This window comes from Phalacrocorax aristotelis, chromosome 6 (genome assembly GCF_949628215.1).
Source record: "Phalacrocorax aristotelis chromosome 6, bGulAri2.1, whole genome shotgun sequence".
Taxonomy (NCBI): domain Eukaryota; kingdom Metazoa; phylum Chordata; class Aves; order Suliformes; family Phalacrocoracidae; genus Phalacrocorax; species Phalacrocorax aristotelis.
Window position 1 is genome coordinate 50500334 of NC_134281.1, and position 17590 is coordinate 50517923.

The 17590-nt window shown below is 52.1% G+C and overlaps 2 protein-coding genes and 3 non-coding genes across 7 annotated transcripts in view; 1 reads left to right on the forward strand and 4 right to left on the reverse strand.

Moving 5' to 3' along the window:
- Positions 1-10689, reverse strand: part of ARMH1 (armadillo like helical domain containing 1) — a 16848-nt gene extending 6159 nt beyond the window's left edge. Inside the window, exons 1-9 of the mRNA XM_075097805.1 lie at positions 10549-10689; positions 8055-8268; positions 7607-7675; positions 6914-7080; positions 5889-6085; positions 5031-5115; positions 2087-2209; positions 1479-1551; positions 628-757 (exon numbers count right to left, since the gene is read on the reverse strand). Of these exons, the coding sequence (XP_074953906.1) occupies positions 628-757; positions 1479-1551; positions 2087-2209; positions 5031-5115; positions 5889-6085; positions 6914-7080; positions 7607-7675; positions 8055-8260 (1050 nt within the window). The 5' untranslated portion in view covers positions 8261-8268; positions 10549-10689. The remainder of the gene's footprint in view (positions 1-627; positions 758-1478; positions 1552-2086; positions 2210-5030; positions 5116-5888; positions 6086-6913; positions 7081-7606; positions 7676-8054; positions 8269-10548) is intronic.
- LOC142059474 (U5 spliceosomal RNA) lies at positions 2400-2514 on the reverse strand. Its single transcript, XR_012661372.1, has one exon. It is a non-coding gene; the product is annotated as a U5 spliceosomal RNA (small nuclear RNA).
- Positions 3164-3278, reverse strand: LOC142059468 (U5 spliceosomal RNA). The gene has a single exon (XR_012661367.1). It is a non-coding gene; the product is annotated as a U5 spliceosomal RNA (small nuclear RNA).
- On the reverse strand, positions 4459-4573 carry LOC142059473 (U5 spliceosomal RNA). Its single transcript, XR_012661371.1, has one exon. It is a non-coding gene; the product is annotated as a U5 spliceosomal RNA (small nuclear RNA).
- Positions 10690-11784: 1095 nt separating the features above from the next.
- On the forward strand, positions 11785-15786 carry TMEM53 (transmembrane protein 53). 3 transcript variants are annotated; one of them, XM_075097807.1, is made up of 3 exons: positions 11785-11908; positions 12504-12616; positions 14423-15786. In XM_075097807.1, exons 1-3 carry the CDS (start codon positions 11851-11853, stop codon positions 15086-15088), a joined length of 837 nt encoding a protein of 278 aa, XP_074953908.1. In that variant the 5' UTR covers positions 11785-11850; the 3' UTR covers positions 15089-15786. The 3 variants fall into 3 exon arrangements, with proteins under 3 accessions (XP_074953908.1, XP_074953909.1, XP_074953910.1); XM_075097808.1 differs by having other exon boundaries at positions 11792-11821; XM_075097809.1 differs by having other exon boundaries at positions 11801-11826.
- Positions 15787-17590: the final 1804 nt, after the last annotated feature.

Consider the following 17590-nt stretch of genomic DNA (forward strand, 5'->3'; position numbering starts at 1 on the left):
CTCCTTCACTGACAAGAGGAGGGAGGGTGTTCCAGTGAAATGATAGCAGAGCAGTAGTTGCTGGGGCGTTCCTCTTGCTGTGCTGTTGGTGCCTGCTCAGAGGAAGGGTGCACTGACCCTTTGCATTTCCAGGTAGGTTTGTAAACCCTCTTTCACCCTGAGCAGCCTGGTTCTCAGTCATCATTCATTCATTCCTTCAGACCTACTGACAGCATCGTCCTCCCCTGTGGCCGTTATACCGGCAGAGCTGTGCTGGGGCAGGACAAAACTCTTTAGCTAGCACCAGCAGGAAGAAAATAGCCTGCTTGTAATTCTGTGCCATGGTCTTGGTTAGCCCCTTAGCTCTGTCTGTGCTTGCTATCCACAGCAAGCCTGGGGGTAGAACAGAGGTGTGAGGACCAGCACTGGGTTCCCAGCACCCTCTGTGTGGTGGGTGGCAGGAGGGAGGTAGACAGGAGGGGAAATACAGCCCTTTCCTGAAGGAAGTGTGACTCCTGCCATTGTGAATAAGCCTGCGTCTGCTATGCTTAGGAAAAAAACAACGCACAGTGTAGGGAGCTTTTCTGCTCAGGTGCTCTGGGAGCAGACCCTGTGCTATGAAGTCTGCTGCCATGTACCACCACATACCACCAGGGAGCTGCTGGCATGTCTCTGGCTGGCCGCATGATCCAGGTTCCCCACAGCAATCATCAGGCCATGTACCACTTTCAGCTGGATCAGCTCTTCAGCCACTTCTGCTGACTCCTTGGCTAATATGCTGCAATGAGATCGGCCATCAGCCCCTACCCCATACGGGGGAGGAAGTACACAGCAAACCGGGCCTCTTGGTGCGACCCCAGTGGAAAATGATGTGTTCCTGCCCTAGTGGCACCAAGAGACAGGAGAGTCTCAAAATAAACATGAAATACTTGGCTGTGCATGGATTAGCAACTGTTAAACACATAGGCTTACTATGAACCAATTGTTTAATGATTGGCAGGAGCTTAATCGGGTGTATTAAAGTCTAGCAAGTTTCTTGTGTGACCATAAAGAACCCAGGATTCAAACTTCACCATTACTCCTGTGAGCATGTCCCTGGAAGACTCTCCAGTATGCCTCCCTACCCACCAAGGGTTGTCTGTCATCTGCTTTTGCAGGAAAAGTGTTCTGACAGCACTATCTTGTGGACACTGCAGGAAACTCCTACTGAATGAGCCAATTTTAGCAAAAAAGGCTGAATTTCCTTAAGGATTCTGCAGTCAATCATAGGCACTAGATTCTTCCATTGGGTGGCTGATATTAAATAAGGGTGTTTCCCTGCTTGCTGTGGCTCCCAGCTGTGTGGAGAATACAGTGGCAGAGCTGGGGTACTCAGCCAGAGAGCAGTGTCAGAGGTGAACGCTACCTGGGAGGAACATGTCCCAGTCCTTTCTACCCAAATGAAGCCACTTTTCTAAGGTCCCTTTTATGCTCCTGTGGGTTTTGCTCCAGTTTCTTACCCAATGACTTTTGCGGCAGCTGCCTGCTGAACATACACCAGCATGGGCTCCCTCAGGCAAAGTGCGGTTGGGTCTGCATAAGGAACATTAGGAAGGTGAGATGACACTTTGAAACACTTCTAAGACGTTAGAAGGGAGGGGAGGTGCAGTTACAGTGCTAGCATGACAGTAGGATGTAGTTTTTCAGGAAACACACCTTAGGGAAACCCTGTGGCTATGTATCATACATAGTACCCTGCAAGGATCTGTGCGCATGATGCTCACAGCTCAGAAAGCCTGGGCTACTGCAGCCTGCTCCACTGAGTCGGGGAAAGGAAACACCCAGGGCTGGAACTGTTCATCGTCCTCGCCCAGCACACAGCATACCTCGGTGGGTCTCTGGAGGTCGGCATGCTGGCATTAGTGCTGCAGGCAAGCACTGCCCTTACCCGGGCAGCCCCACTGCTGTGCCCCTCGCTTCAAAGGGCAACCCCTGCACCTCCTCCACTTCGAGTCCGGGCGAGGGCTGAGCCCTGCAGAAGGAGGTGAGCGTCGTTGTGAGGCGCACCCCCGGGTGCCCTGGCAGGCCACGGCCTGCGGCGTACAGCGGCCTCGGCCAGCCCTTTTACCTTTGGCCGTCTCTTCGCAGAAGGCAAACACTGTCTTCCTGGGCGGCGTCAGTAACGCAACCAGGCCCTGCAGCACGGCTGGCCGGAGCTCGCGGGCCGTGAGGGCCCTCAGCAGCTGGCTGGCTGGAGGAGAGGGGAGCCCCCGTCAGCGGCGTCGGGGTGCGCTGGCGGGGACAGGCAGGGGCTGGGGTGTTCGTCGCGGGCTGCAGGTGGTGGCAACCATCCCACGGTCCGACCTCTGGGGCGCACCATTTTAATAACCATTGCAACAGTCACTGCACATCCCATTCTGTTTTTGACCAAAAAAAGGGGCAGCTCCACCGAAATGGAGCCTTAAAAAATTTCTCGACACTCGTGCCTGTTCCTCTCCACGGAAATCTTTAGTAAAAGGCGAAAGATTTATGCGATCTGAAGAGAAACCAGAGTATACCGGCCTCCCGGCCCCCGCCGCGCCGCCCGCCCGCCCCACGCCCCACAAGTCACGGCGACCCACGCCCGCCCGCCCCGCTCCCGGCCCCGCCGCGGGGCGCACACATCGCGGAGACCCGAACGGCTCGGACCGGCCACCGGCAGCGGACAACGGGGTCGGTAGTGGGGCGGTGGAAGGGGGGGGGGTGGGGAAGCGCCGCTTTGCCGCTGCGCATCCTGGGTATGCAAAACAGCCGCGTGGTAATGAGGCACATGCTAATGAGGCGGCGGCGCGGAGGGGCCCTCCTGCCCGGGGCCGGCCCTCCTGCCCGGGGCCGGCCCTCCTGCCCGGGGCCGGCCCTCCTGCCCGGGGCCGGCCCTCCTGCCCGGGGCCGGCCCTCCTGCCCGGGGCCGGCCCTCCTGCCCGGGGCCGGCCCTCCTGCCCGGGGCCGGCCCTCCTGCCCGGGGCCGGCCCTCCTGCCCGGGGCCGGCCCTCCTGCCCGGGGCCGGCCCTCCTGCCCGGGGCCGGCCCTCCTGCCCGGGGCCGGCCCTCCTGCCCGGGGCCGGCCCTCCTGCCCTCTCTGATACCCGCTCTGGCCAGCTCGAAGCAGTAGCACCATAACCCCGTCCCGCTCGCCGAGTTTATCTATTTTTGACGAGAGAAGGAGCAGCTCCACCGAAATGGAGCCTCAAAAAATTTCTCGACACTCGTGCCTGTTCCTCTCCACGGAAATCTTTAGTAAAAGGCGAAAGATTTATGCGATCTGAAGAGAAACCAGAGTATAACAACGCACCCCCCCCGCACAAAGGCCCACCTGCGGCTGTCGCCTCATACGATACGGTGACCGCCCCTCGCCTCCCTGCCGCCCCAGCCGCTCAACACCGGCTCGCCGCGGTTACCGACAGTCCCGGCTCGACCCGAGCCCACCGGCTACACCGACCGGGTGCGGCGGTGTCTAGCGGGGCTGGCGCGGCGCGGCCCCGCACTGCGCCCTGGGTATGCTAATGAGAGCCATGCTAATGAAGCGGCCCGTCCCGCCACGGCGCCGCGGTAGGGGGCGCGGTGGTTCCGGAGCTTGGCGCTCGGGTCCGGGTCCGGGTCCGGGTCCGGGTCCGGGTCCGGGTCCGGGTCCGGGTCCGGGTCCGGGTCCGGGTCCGGGTCCGGGTCCGGTCCCGCCGCCCCTGGGGCAGGTCAACGGCTTGTCCGCTTCACCCGGAGCCCGAACGGCCGGGCTGGGAGAAGGGTGAGGCCTGATATCCCGAGAAAATGGACTTTTCCCGCTGAGCGATAACCACGAACCACGCGAGGTTTGCAAAACAGAATCCGGCGGCCGGAGAAGGGGGCTGAGAGGGAGGGAGGAGTTTGCTTTACGACTGTGTCCTTGAAGAACTGAGGGACTGATAAAGGGGAACATCCCGCCTCAGAAACCGCCGAAAGCTGGGACATAAAGGATGTACTCGAGGACAATGAATCGGGGTGTTTATGGATGTTGATAAGAACTGAAGCTAAGCGTCCTTTAGGGGAGCTCTCCTCGTTATACTACTAAAGATGACGCCCATAGGCCAGAAAACCCCCTACCCAAATAAGCCCCTCGCTGAGCGTGAGTGGTCGCTGTAAAGGGAGCCGTGCCGCAGTTAAAGTATGAGCTGTGGCTGACACGCTTGGCTGTATAAATCCCTCGCAGTGTCTGCGAGCGCGGCGCTGGCTTTGGGGAGTTACCGCCCAGCACCCATCGTTGCGCAAACACGAGTGAAGCAGCGCCGCTGGCGGTGCGTTCGGCGTTTCGCGCACCGGGCGAGCACACCCGCCCTTCGGGAACACAGGCCCAACCCCACCGGCCCGGTCGCCTGTGGCCGTACCGGGGCGACGAGGCGGCCGCAGGAACCTGGACGGCGCCCAGCCGCGGCTCCCCCTGCTGTTACTTTTCCCCGTTGTCTGTTCTGTTTTTGACCAGAAAAGGGGCAGCTCCACCGAAATGGAGCCTCAAAAAATTTCTCGACACTCGTGCCTGTTCCTCTCCACGGAAATCTTTAGTAAAAGGCGAAAGATTTATGCGATCTGAAGAGAAACCAGAGTATGGTGGTGGGTGCGCCCGCGCAGGAGCCCACCCCCGGCTGTCGCTCCGCCGGACACGGCGACCCGCGCCGCGCGCTCCCTCCCTCCCGCCGGCCCAACCCGCACCGTTCCGCACCGCACCGCAGACGGTCAGGCCCCGCGCCCGGATCCGAGCGGCTCGGGGGCGGCGGACACCGCTCCTGGGGCCGCGCCACCTGGCCGCGGTGCACCCTGGGATGCAAATAAGATGAATGCTAATGAGCCGCATGCTAACGAGGCGCCCAGGGCCCGCCGTGCCGGTTGCGGCCGGAGCCGAGGTCGAGGCGGGTGTTGCGCCCCGCTGGGAGCCCCGGAGCCGCACGAAGCGAGGCCCGCCCCGCCCTGCCCCGCCCTCCGACCCCACCGGCCTTCCCCACTCCCGTACCACACCTGCCCAGGCTCGGAGACGGCCAGTCACGGCCTCCCCAGGCCGGGTCCTACCTTCGTACTGGACCTCCAGGTGCGCCGAGCCCAGCATGCCCAGCACGGGCTCCACCAGGACGGAGGGGGCCTCTCCCACCGCGTCCTGGGGAAAAAGGGCAGACCGAGGGGGAGAGTTCACACAGTACTCCTGGCTGGCTTCTCCCAGGCACAGCTGTGAGAGGCCAGCCCCTCCCTTGGGTACAAGGAGTGTTGGCGTGAGTCTAAGGAGTGTTGCACGTGTTTAGCTAGCACGAATCTAAGGGGTATTCTATACGATTAAGTTAGCGTGAATATAGACTTTTTGAGTAAGCATTGTTAATCTAAAACTAGGGACAAGATGTCTTGGCCATCAGCTCACTCATTTGATAAGTGTTTCTTTTTAGGAGAAAAATGAATGAGAGTTGCTAAGAGAAAATAGCTTTAAGTTGTTTCTATGCAACACGAGTTAGGGTGCCTCATCCATCAAGATCACCAAAGACCCCTGAAGAAAGGAAAGCATGTATGGAAGAATCCAAAAGGGAGCCAAGAAGAATGACTCAGTGTCAATTAGATAACTTATGTAAATTATAATGAATATGTATTAGATAGGTAGAATATGTATGGCCTTATTGTAGAAATATGACAAGGCAGCTGGCATCGGTGCGCTTGATTTGTGGAAAACCACCGGGCACCCAGGCTTGCGCAGCCTTGAAATAAATTTGCAGTGTCTCTCCTGAGCAAGCGTGTGATTATTGGCTCATTGCGCACTGGGCAAGGAAGCCGCTTTTCGGATAACACAAGGACTGCCCAGCGCAGCCCCCAACACCGAAGGGACTAGCCCAGCTCCTGCCGGGGCAGGAAGGACAGACGGGAGTCTGTCCACAGCCCCCTACCCACCTGCATGACGCGGAGTGTCTGCAGAGCCAGCTGCTGCACTCGGGGGGAGGCGCACGGCAGCACGGCAACGAGGCCTTTGTAGACTTGGTTCTGGTACTTGGGATTGCCACGGCCCAAAGAGTCCATCAGAGCCTGCGTGTCTTCTTGAGCCTCTGCTGAGTTGGAAGTGGCCAAGAACTCGGCGAGGGATTGCACCCCTGTGCAGAGAAAGAGACGCCAAGTCGTGGGTCTGGGCAAGTCTGCAGGTCACCTGTCCCAGCTGTTTCACTGGCACCCCCAGACAACCCAGCCCCACATCCCACTCAAAGCGCAGCTCAAAAAACAGGCACCAGGCAAAAAGTTCTTTGTCCTTGTCAGGAGCCACACCGCCAACTGGAAAACCAGTCAGCAAAATTCTCGCTGGAGTAGGTAGCCAAGGCCCTTCTGCAGGCATTTACATAAGCAGAGAATCTGGCACTGGGGTGCCAGCAGTGCTGCTAAGGATCTCTCTGCTGATCCCACCGTTTCATCTCCTTTGGAGGAAGCTGTGATGGCAGGTATCACCCCATAGCCTCCGACAATGTAACCTGAACTACAGAACAACTAACAGGGTTTGGCTTCCACTGCCCAGGAGAAAAAATAGGGAAAAAAAAAAAAGTTGTAATGCTCTTTCAGAAGATACAAGCCGCAAAATCCTCCCACCCCCAGAGGGGAAGTCTGGGAAAGTTTGCAGTAGGTGGACGCTGCAGGTAAGAATGGAAACTGTTCTGTGGCTTAACTGGAGTGCTTGCAACGAGCATGAGAGCAACATCGCATCAAAAGAAATAACTGTAAAGAAAGCGAGCTCATTAAAAACTGAGAGAGGATGAAATGCAATTGCTGGACAATAGCCGAGACTCTGAACTCCCTCCAGCCAGAGAAGCTCTGTGGCAATCTCCCACCCAGCAGGTGGAGGGAAGGGAGTGGCTGAGCGCTGCCAGCAGCCCCAGGGGCCAGAGGTCAGGGAGAACATCCTCGCCTGCATGAGGGGAAAGCATACTGCCTACCGTAGCTTTCACAAATGAGCTCCTTATACTTCCTGCCAGCATCTGCGATGAGCTGCAGCAGCTTTAGAGACTCCCTTTTGTCCTCTTCTTTCAGGTGGTTCAGCCCTAGTATTTCCAGGAGAGTCGAGATACCTCCAATCTCCAGAAATTCAATGATGTATCTGTGTCTGCAAGGACAGGGGGAACAAAGCCAAAAGCATCACCTGCCTTGGAGCCCATCTCCCTCTGCCAGCGTGCCGTGCTCCCGGGAACCATCACCTCCTGCTTTGCTGCAGCAGGTGTCCGGTGCTGGGCGGTGAATGCACGGAGGCTCAGTCTGCACCACAGAGGCAGATACCCGCTGGCAGCATGCTTTGCTTCCAGCACATCACCAGCTCCCATTTTACTTTGAGCTCATTTCAGATATTGAACCACAGGCACAGAAGGCCCTGTCTCCACACTCAAGGCTCTCACCACACTCCTACATCGTGTCAGTGACCCAGTGGCTCTGGACACGGGCACAAGCAGTGGATTTGGTTTTGAGAGTATTTGAAATTCCTACCACAAGCCACACTGGGACCTGCCTTGCCTGAAATGCTTACACAGCCCTCCCAAAAGACTGCCAAGGACTTGTTATTTTCTTTATCTACTCACCCCCTCACCCTCCTGTACCTTCCCCACGGCACCTCCCACACTGTGACATTCTATACTCACCCACTTGCAGCAGATAAGAAGATGCCAATGGACTTGAGCAGCTTGTTGAGGCATGTGCTGTACATGTAGCTGTTTGACAAGGCTAAGGAGAGATTTACAGACCATCGTGGTGTCCCCCAAACAGCCTTTGGCAATGTGGAGGTCTGAAATGGGTACTGTCTCTGCGAGAGAGCACAGACCTTCCTCTCACAGGCGTGCAGAGGCAGCATGCTCACCCCAATATGAGAAAAAAACACTAATTCTAGGTCCCTGAGAGACAGGTTACATGACTTTCCCTTCAGTTCCATCTTCAGATATCTAGGGGTTTTTTTTAACCCTGCAGACATGGCTGGGTATGGATGTCCCCATACAGAAGCTTATTCTTTAAACACATTTTTGGTACAGACCTTTCCCTTCCTCTCCATCCCACTACCATACGCCACCTCTGGCTGCCCAAGGAAAGAGATACGTCATCCTGAGCCATGCTGTTAGGCGAGCCAGAAACAAGCTGGCTCCCTGGGAAAACTCCAGCTCCAGGTCTGGTTCTGTCTTGCCGTCATTGCTTTTAATGAAGTTGTCCAGGATGCAGCTTCGAGCAACTTTGTGGGCGCTATCCCATTCCTGCAAGAAAACCATGAGCTTCCTGATGGCTTCCTGCTCTTTGACAGAAGTCATGATCTCTTCTGCCTAGCGAAAAGTGAGAAAGAAATTAAAAAATGGCTCTGAAGGTAGAAAAAGTCTGCACTGAGGAATTACCACCAGATTCTTATTTAAAATCTCTGGCAAACAATACTAAAGCCACTACTTTAAGCTCATTTTCCTTTATACTCATTTCATAGATCGGAAAACTGAGGCAAAAAGAGAGTTTCTGGTATGTCTGAAGCTGCACGATGGATCTGTGACAGACCTGAGATTATTTTCCAGGGCAGGTGATATCGCCCCAGGAGCTCTCTTCCCTGCTCTGTTAATAAAGTAATTTTCATGTTACCCATTACCCCAGCCTTGGTTTCTCACTAGCCTCATGATGTGAACACTGCATATCATATCTGACCTGCCAGAGAATAAATAGGGTGAAATGAGAGCACAAATAGGTGTGGATTTATGGGGAGTGACAGGGTCAAGGGGGCTGTAAGTGCCTGTTAGCACAGCGGCACAGCATGCCCTCACTCATGTCATGAAATGACAGTCACTTGGACTGGGCCCACAACCACTCCAGGAGTCTGTGCTTGGCCTTGGCAGTGGGAGAGTGCTTTGGGACCCTTCAGCACACCAGGCATTTGCTCTGGTTTCTTCTTATCTAATTTCTATGGCACGTTTTTAAAACACCTAAGAAAAGCTGAAATGATAGGAACTGTAGGCAAGAAGACAGAAGCTCTGGAAACATCCCTTGCCTGCACTTCCTTCCATCCCTTCACACAGGTGTTAAATAAAGTAATCCACATTTTGCCAAATTTCTTTGGCACGCTTTTGGTGCTGTATGATATTCCCTATTCCAGCTTGACAAATGTGAAGGTGGCCTTAGTAGGGGGATGAGATGTCAGAGGCCTAAGCTCTCTGTTCATTCAGGTAGGTGAGAATGCCACTGACACCTATGTGTTTGCCTTTAAGACACCGACCAATCTCAAGGAGCCTCGCTGTTAAACACCAGTATCTGTGTACGTACACAGATGCACAAAGAGGGACAAGGTCACAGACAGCTGCACTAACACATGCACGTTGTCCAAGCTGTATCAACATGCCTGAGGATAAGAAAGGAATTCATGCCTTGTCTAATACAGCCCTTCGACTTCCTACGCAAGAAAAGCACCATTTTAAGTTTTATTTAAAATGTGGTTTAAGAGAAAAGAGAGTTAAAATTACACAAAATCTTTGGGTTTCAGAATAAGAAGTTTCTTTCAATGTAATACAAGTTGCCAAGATTACCAATTTCCTATCTACAAAGTTCTTAAGCCTCTTCTCCTAGAATCTGGAGCAAAATTCCTAATCAGATCTAGAATATCCCCAAGATACCTGCTCCAAAGTAACTTTCTATTGCTAATATCTGAATCAGACTGAAAACAATGACAAAGAGATGAACATGTACCTCAGTGCCTGAAAACAAACAAAATCTTCAAAAATCTGGTTAAGAAACAACATTTGAAAATTAAGATGAGATGAAATTTCATTTGGGAATTAACGGTCTGTGCTCTGTAAGGAGTCTGTGTCCTTGGCAGGGCATTTTCAGGATCTCCTTTGTGGGGAAGCAGGTTTAAAATAAATCCATTTTCCCAAAATAGTTGTGATTGAAAATGTTATTAGCCATAACAAATGTTAGTGCTGACAGGAGAATGGCCTGTTAGGGGCCTCTGGTGAAACAGTCAAGTGAAAGTCATATTTCACATTATTGCAAGCGTTTTCCTGTGATTTACAGAATATTTGTGAAACATTACTTGCAAGGCATATGATTGATATTGAGAGAACAGCTACTGTATAGGTGGAATCTGTATTTCACAGAGCCTGTTTGCATGAAATTTACAGTCCCATAAAGTGCTCCTCTGTCCTCAACAGAGATCTAGTTAAAAGAACTTTACAGTCTGAAACGTCCCAAAATTGATTCTAAATTAATATTTCCATATTTATGTTTAAGATGCTGGTGGTGTAATGCTATCCTATTTTTATTAAAAAGCTGCAGTAACCCCCACACTATTCAGAAATACCAGCACCAGCCTCTGGACATGAGGATTTTAGTGACACAAAGGGCTTGCCCATGAATCAATGGCAAAAAAAAGGAAGAGTTTGAAACAATGGTCACATGAAGCTTCTGAGGATACAGTGGTATCTGTCTCTGGCTGCTATAACAACAGTATCTGCTGACAAAGTAGTCTTTAAGCCCACATTGCAAAACACCCTGAAAATGTACATTAATATTTTTATTATGACCATTTTACATATGGGAACATACAGGCACAGGGAAGTTAAACGACTTGCCTGAGTCGTTTGTCAGTGCTAGGATCAGCACATAACTCCTGTTTGTTGGCTTCAAACTCTGCTCTCAATAGTGCTGGGCTGGCACCCCAGTCCATTGGACCTAATAATCAAAACAAGACTGGGTCAGGGCAGTGCTTTCTTCCTGCCAAGAGAAACACAAGTGATTTAGGAACTGGCTCTGGCAATTCAGCGGTTCTTTACATCCAGAGTGCTGCTAAATCATCAGATTGAGATTAAAAGGTGCTGCGTCAGCCTCAGTCCAAGTGCGATGTGCCAGACACTGATAGCCTTGGACTCATGGAAGGACAGAGTGGTGGTGATTTGGTGTTACCTTTGCATCTTACAACATCGAGGTTGTGCCCTGCCTTAAGCAAAACTTAGAGCTTCTGTTTCCCTAGCATGTTGCACCTTCTCAAGTCCCCCACAAACCTCCTCACACACAATGCACCTTCTTCAGTGTACCCCAAGGCCTTCTACCCAGCCCCTATCAAACCACAGCCCCACTGGCCCCTCTCTCACCTCTATGTCCTGCCTCCTAGCCCCTGTTAACCTCAGCCACAACCCCAAACCTAGCCCCTGCACTCCCCTCACCCCCCGCCAGGCCCTGCACTGACTCCTACATCCATCCCAGCCCCTACCCACCCTGATCCACTGCAGCCTCAACACTCTCCACGCAAGGCCCAACCACCCCACCATGCCTGATCCAGCCCAACCACAGGCCCCGTGCTCCCCCACACCCCAAAGCCCACCCCTGGCCCTGCAGGTCCTCACAGGCTCCCTGACCCCGGTGACCACCCCGGCCCCTGTGTCTGCCCCTGCGACCCAAACGCCCAGCTCAGGACCAACAACCCCCCTCAGCCCCTACGCCCACCCTATCCCCCAACCCCCCTGACTGCGATCCCCGCCCCAGGCCTCACAATTCCCCTCATCCCGACGCCCCAGGCCCTACAACCCCGCCGCCGCACCGCCCACCTCAGCCCCTCACTCCCTCTCACCTTCCCAAGGGGGCGGACACCCCGCAGAATAACTGACACCGCAGCCGAACCAATCGCGACCCGCCCTTGCCCCCCTCCGCCCAATGGGTGGGCCAGTTTCCACAACGAGTGGGCGGGGCGCCCAGCCCCGGCCGGGTGCTAAGGGCGCGTTGCTACGGTACTGGGAGGTGGGGAGGGGAGAGGACGGAGAGGGAGGTGTGGTGGGCGCTTTTCCTTCCCATTGGCTGCGGGAGGGACGGGGGCGGAGCTTCCGGTGGGGAGAGCGGAAGCGGCGGTGGGGTGTGAGGCGCGAGTTGCGCGGCGATGGGGGCCCGCGGGCTGGAGGCGGCGGTGGTGGAGCTGGCGCCGGGGGAGGCCCGCGGTGCGGGGGGAGCGGGCCTGGGGGACCCCTGAGGGCGGAGCGGGGGGGCCGGGCCTGGGGGACCCCTGAGGGTGGAGAGGGGGAACCGGGCCTGGAGGACCCCTGAGGGTGGAGGTGGGGAACCGGGCCTGGGGGACTCCTGAGGGCAGAGTGGCAACTGGGGCTGGGAGACCCATCAGGATATGGAGGGAGGGAGCCGTGGAAACGTTTGTGCGGTCCCAGGTGTCTGGTAGTTCCTGGAGGGCAGGGCAGGACCCTTCCCTTTCCCCCCTTGGAGGTGAGCAGCAGTCTCTGATGCCTCCCCGGCTCCTGGGAGGTATGAGGAGGGGGTCCCTGCCCCCTTTCCTCCCCGTAGTCATCTGCATACTGCTGGCTTTGCATCAGCGAAGAGCTTTGGGAAGTTGCAGGCATTGCAACTGCTGTCCTACTGAGCATGACTACATAGTGAAACCGGAATGAGACTGTAACTAACTGAGAAATTAAGCTAATACCTGCGTCACGATTACCTTTAAACTTTATAACCAGGCAAGTTTCTGTAAGTTTTGATTCCAGTAGACTGGAGGGCAATTATTTTAAATCTTGTGATTTGTTTCAGAGAGCAGTACAGAGAGAGGGCATACAGATGGTCAGCCTGTGGTGATCCTTCTCGGCTGGGCAGGCTGCCAGGACAAATACCTGGCCAAATACAGTGCAATCTACAGTCAGAAGGTGAGTAGCTTATTTATATTCACATGACACTGGCATACAGCTCTCTGAGAAACTGCAACTCTTCTGCATGTTGGTAAATTGGTCTAAAGCCTCTGTCGGCCTGAAGAGACATTGGAAGTGAGTGGTGAGTTCTTTTGTCATTGAAATCCCCTTGTCTCTCGGAGCCCAGGCAATGTTATCTTACAGTTGCTGATGTCACCCTTGTGCCCGCAGCTGAGACAAAAATATTTCCTTGAAGAAACTTTCTGCTGTTGTGTGAATCATTGGGGTATTTTAAGGCTTTCAAAGTTGTAAGGCTATTCACGTAAACATGTGGGGAAAGATTATGCATTTACTGCTTGCTAATAGGCCGCAGCACTGGCTTGTTGAGGCCAGGCTAAGAACTGACCGAGCTCATCAGCATCTGTTGTTTCTTCAGCTTTTCCTTCCTGTAAAGCTGATTCATCTATATGTTGTAATCCAAATTCATTTTATCCTGTCTGTGAAACAGGCATCCTATCACAGTCATGCCTGCTCACTAGGAACTCCTTGTGTTTGAACTAGAGGTCTGCCTGATTTCTAGTTCCCAAAGTTATGATAATTTTCCTTTCTAATACTGCATTTTACTGGAATGACCCCAGCTTGTTATATGGGGACCTAGTGAAATGTTAGACTTTATTTTTTTTTCGGTCAGCATACAAGGATCTTGTATTTATCCAAATCTGTTTCAGCTGTAAGTGGCAAAGTCTGTACACTACCAAGTCTGTTGTTAATGTGTAATCCAGTGCAAGAGTCATGAATTGGCTTGTTCTAGCAAAGAATTAATTAAGTGACTGCTGTAAGAGATGCTGCTGAGCAGATGAGGAGCATATTACATGGCAATGTGCTAACTTTTTAGAAATACTTTTCTATCAGAAAGATGATAGGAATGGGAAAGGAGAGAAAGGGTTTTCTTAGCTCCCTAATGAGGAAGTGGCTGCAACTGTGGCAAGACAGTATAGGCGGCTTTGATTTAAGAACTTGATATCCTTTCTTCCCTATTTACTGTTTAGGGAGCTGTGGGTGGGAGGGCTGTCTTGATGGCTTTGCTTTGTGTTTGTCAGTGTGTAATGTCAGTGAGTTTAGGTGATTTAAAAGATTTAAAGTATTTATTAATGTAGTTCTGTCTGCTCTGTTTTGAAGCTCCTGTTTCTCAGTCTACACCTAACTGTAAGGCCTTAAATGTAAAGGCAATTGCTCAGGTGTTCTGAATCTCTGAACCAGTGCTCTTCATTTGCACAGATGGAGTGTTTCAGAAAGGCTTATGAAAATCATGTCAGTGTTGATTGTGGGTGAGTCTTAGAGACAGCTGCAAACAAGTACTACCCAAGGACAGGAAGAAGTTGTTCCTCCTCCTTATGTTTGTTTCAATGTCATGAACTAGATGTGTACCAGAGCAGGCTCTTCTTACCAAAATGGCTGATACTGAAGGTTTGTGAATAAGGGAGATGTTTTTCTTTTCCTGGGTGAAGACTAACACTCATAAAAGCTTGGGTGACAGTGTCCTCAGGGGCTGTGCCAGTTAGCATAAGAGTTGAAAGGATCTCAGACATCATCAAATCCAGGCCTCTGCTACTGCAGGAACCTTCTTATAATACTGTGTGCTGTTACGATTAATATAATCCTATTGATATTGGTGCCTTGCCACTGATACTGAAGACTTTCTTCTGGCCCCATGGTTTCTGTTGGAAACTTGTCCCAAGTTTTCACATTCTTTTTACTTTGCCTACTCCATGTAGTTTACAGCACAGCCTAAATATGTGTGGGGTCTCTTTCTGTTGTTCTTAGGGCTGCACTGTCATCCGCTACACGGCTCCATGGAGGATGATATTCTTCTCTGAGACCTTTGGCATCAGATCCCTCCAGACCCTCGCCAGGCAACTCCTGGAGCTGCTCTTTGACTACAGCGTTGAAAACAGACCGGTTATTTTTCATGTTTTTAGCAATGGTGGTGTCATGCTGTACCGTTACATCATTGAGTCACTCCACACTCACAAGCCATTTAAGAACCTTAAAGTAGCAGGCACCATTTTTGATAGTGCCCCTGGCAGAAGAAACTTGAGAGGAGGCCTTCGTGCCTTGGCAACTGTCTTGGTATCCATGAATGTGCTGCTCAAGTATTTCCTCTTATTCGCTTTTGCTACTACAGCTGTTGTGCTGCGGATCTTGCTGTACCCATTGACCCGCTTCATCCATGAGAGCCATTATGATGCCCTGCTGAAAGTGCCCTCACGATGGCCTGAGCTTTACCTCTATTCCCAAGCTGACACCATCATCAAAGCCAGCGAAATTAAGCACATGGTTGATGCCCGGCAACAGCTCGGTGTCTCTGTGAAAGCCGTAGACTTCTCAGATTCAGCTCACGTCGGCCACATGCGGGCGTATCCCACCTATTACAGCAACCTCTGTACAACTTTCCTGTCTGACTGTGTCAGGGGCTTCTCGCCTCGTTAGTGGTGTTATGACCTCCAGTGTTTGCCTCTGCTTTGCTCAGCTTGTATGGGAAATGTCACCCCCTTTGCCTTTGTGTCTTTGAAGGGAGGAAAATAGAGACTTCTTAGCTTTCCCTGCCCCCCCACCAGCAAGTCTGAAAGCCTCCAGGCTGGCCTTTGGGCCAGCCATGTTATAGCGGCAAGTACATATGGATTAATTTAAAGTATTGAAGGTGAAATCCTGTCACGGTTGAAGTTGATGTGCTTTACCGAGGTGTCATAGACCAGAATTTCACATGGAGTGTTGTGTGTTTCTTCCTGTCTCATGTTGTTCTCTGCTTTCCACGTTGTCTTCTTGTCCCTGATGTCCAGTGCGCATGTTCTGTTGCTTTGTACTGGTTTTACAATACAGCTCTTTGTTGTTTTTTTCCTCTCTGCCATTTCTTTTGTCTTGCAGTGAGCAAACAGAAGCAGCTCTGCAGGACTTCCCTCTTCTCTCGGTGCATTCCAGCTCTTGTTATACTCCCTGCTGGAGATCAGGCCCAGAAGCCAAGTGTAAGACCTGGAAAAAGCTTGTGCAGGGCAGTACCCCAGACTGTCATCTGGTTCTGTTAAATAGCTGAGAGAGATAGAGCAGTCAAAGCTCTGATCCTTGGTGGGAGCTCAAATGTTTGTTGATAACTTTTGTGTTCTTCCACTAAAATATTTAAGTTAACCTTTTTGAATGTCTTGTGTTTTGTTTCTTTTCCTTCCAGTCTTTTCTATGTTCTCCTTGGAGACCTGCTCATTAATTATTGTGTGTCTTTGAGCAGCCTGTATTGTGCATCTGGAAATGCAGGGAAACTGGCACAGCTGTAACCCAAAAGACCTCAGAAATAGAAAGGTGGGACTGTAGAGAAAAATGAAACTGTCTCTTGGAGCTATGATTTATACTGGGTGTTTCTTAAATCACTTTCAGCCCACAAAAGACCATGAAATTTGATGTTTTTCCCCAAAATGTTCTCTTCAGATGATCAGTCTTTGCTGTCCATGCAACTTGTACTAGTAATACAAGAAATCAATTCCTTCCACCTAGTGAAAAAGTAGCTCATTGCACTGCACTTCACGATGCTTGGTTCTGGGTTTTGTTGTTTATTTTGGGGAGAAGGGGGGATAAAGCCAGAGGAGAGCCTGCTAATAACATGTTTACGCCATGTCACAGCATTGCAAGCTAATTATTAATGTGGTGGACAGGATTAGCCAACTTAAATTCCTAGTGAAAGCTTGCTGGGAACAGGCTCTGGTGGGCTGTGAGCCTGTTTGAACAAAGGGCTGCCCTCGAGAGGTAGGAGCGTAAAAAGCACGAGGAGTTTTACAGATATTTGCTGCCTGTGGGCTGCTGTGCTTGTCTTGCCCACCCTTGGGGTGCTCTTATCCACAATTACAAAGCACTTGCTGGTCTGAATCAAAACTCAGAGGGAGGTCTCTTAAGAAGCACTGAAATAATTTGGAAGCTTAAAGCAAGAACTGTAATACCTCACGAAGTGGCAGCGCCGGGTGAGTTGTGGTCAGCGGCTGGCACAACTGCTCTTAGCACACTAGTGTGGCAACGCTTATTTAAAGCAAAGAATAACCCTGTGTTGGGCATGGTTTCAAAGGGTGGACCAGGGTGTATAGGATGGGTGAGAATTAACTGAAAAGGGGCTGATGGATTGTCTTCCAGCTTTTTAAAGCAAAAAGTGTCTCCAGGCACGAGAGACTTTGTTGCTCAGGATCCGGTTTTCTGTAGGTGTGATCCCAGTTTCAGCTTCTGCTGTGAAGATGAGCTGTGAGGGCTGCCCTGCGGTAAGACGGCCTTCAGCCTGCCGCTTTTCATGAAATTCTTGTTCTTAGGGTTTGGACCTGTAAAATCCAGGCATGGTTCTCTATCCCCAGAAACCCCATCAGAGATCTCACAGCTTTTTAGAGCAGGCCCCTGGTTTGTGCTGTCAATGCCATAACTCCTGAGATGTGACTGGTCTGCATGCCTTCCTGGAGAGCTGGGCTGCGTCTTCTGAGCATCCAGCCTGTTTGTGGCACTGTGAAAACTCTTAGGGAGCGGAGGTGATAAAGGTTATTTAACTAGCACTTGCCCTCATGCTGGTTTCTACAGGTTCAGTATTTACAGAACAGTTAAACACTCCATAATGCACGCCTCCGAATTAATACAGTTGTGCTGGGCTGGGAATCTGCTGTTACTGTTTATTGCTGTGGGTGTTGAACTTCTGCTTTTTAAGGACTCTGGCAGTTCTGGATCGTGGTTGGCATGAGCCGGAGCTAAACCCTCTGTCCCTGTGCGATGGGATGGGGAAGCTCCCTCCGGGAAGAGCCCCAGCATGTCAGCTACACCTTCCACCCCACCGTCACCTCCCTGCCACGGGATTGCTGCTCCCCCAGCTCAGTCCAGCTCAGCTCCACCTCCCCGCTTTCCAGAGCAGCAGGCAGGGAGCGGGTGCTGCCTGCTGGATCTCCGCAGTCGGAGCTGCCCTGTGCTGTGCAAGTGAGA

Coding starts and splice junctions, on each gene's coding strand:
- TMEM53 (XM_075097807.1), top strand. CDS start 11,851: ATGGGGGCCCGCGGGCTGGAGGCGGCGGTGGTGGAGCTGGCGCCGGGG. Junction 11,909..12,503: donor GGCGCCGGGGGAGGCCCGCG/GTGCGGGGGGAG, acceptor GATTTGTTTCAG/AGAGCAGTACAGAGAGAGGG. Junction 12,617..14,422: donor GTGCAATCTACAGTCAGAAG/GTGAGTAGCTTA, acceptor TGTTGTTCTTAG/GGCTGCACTGTCATCCGCTA.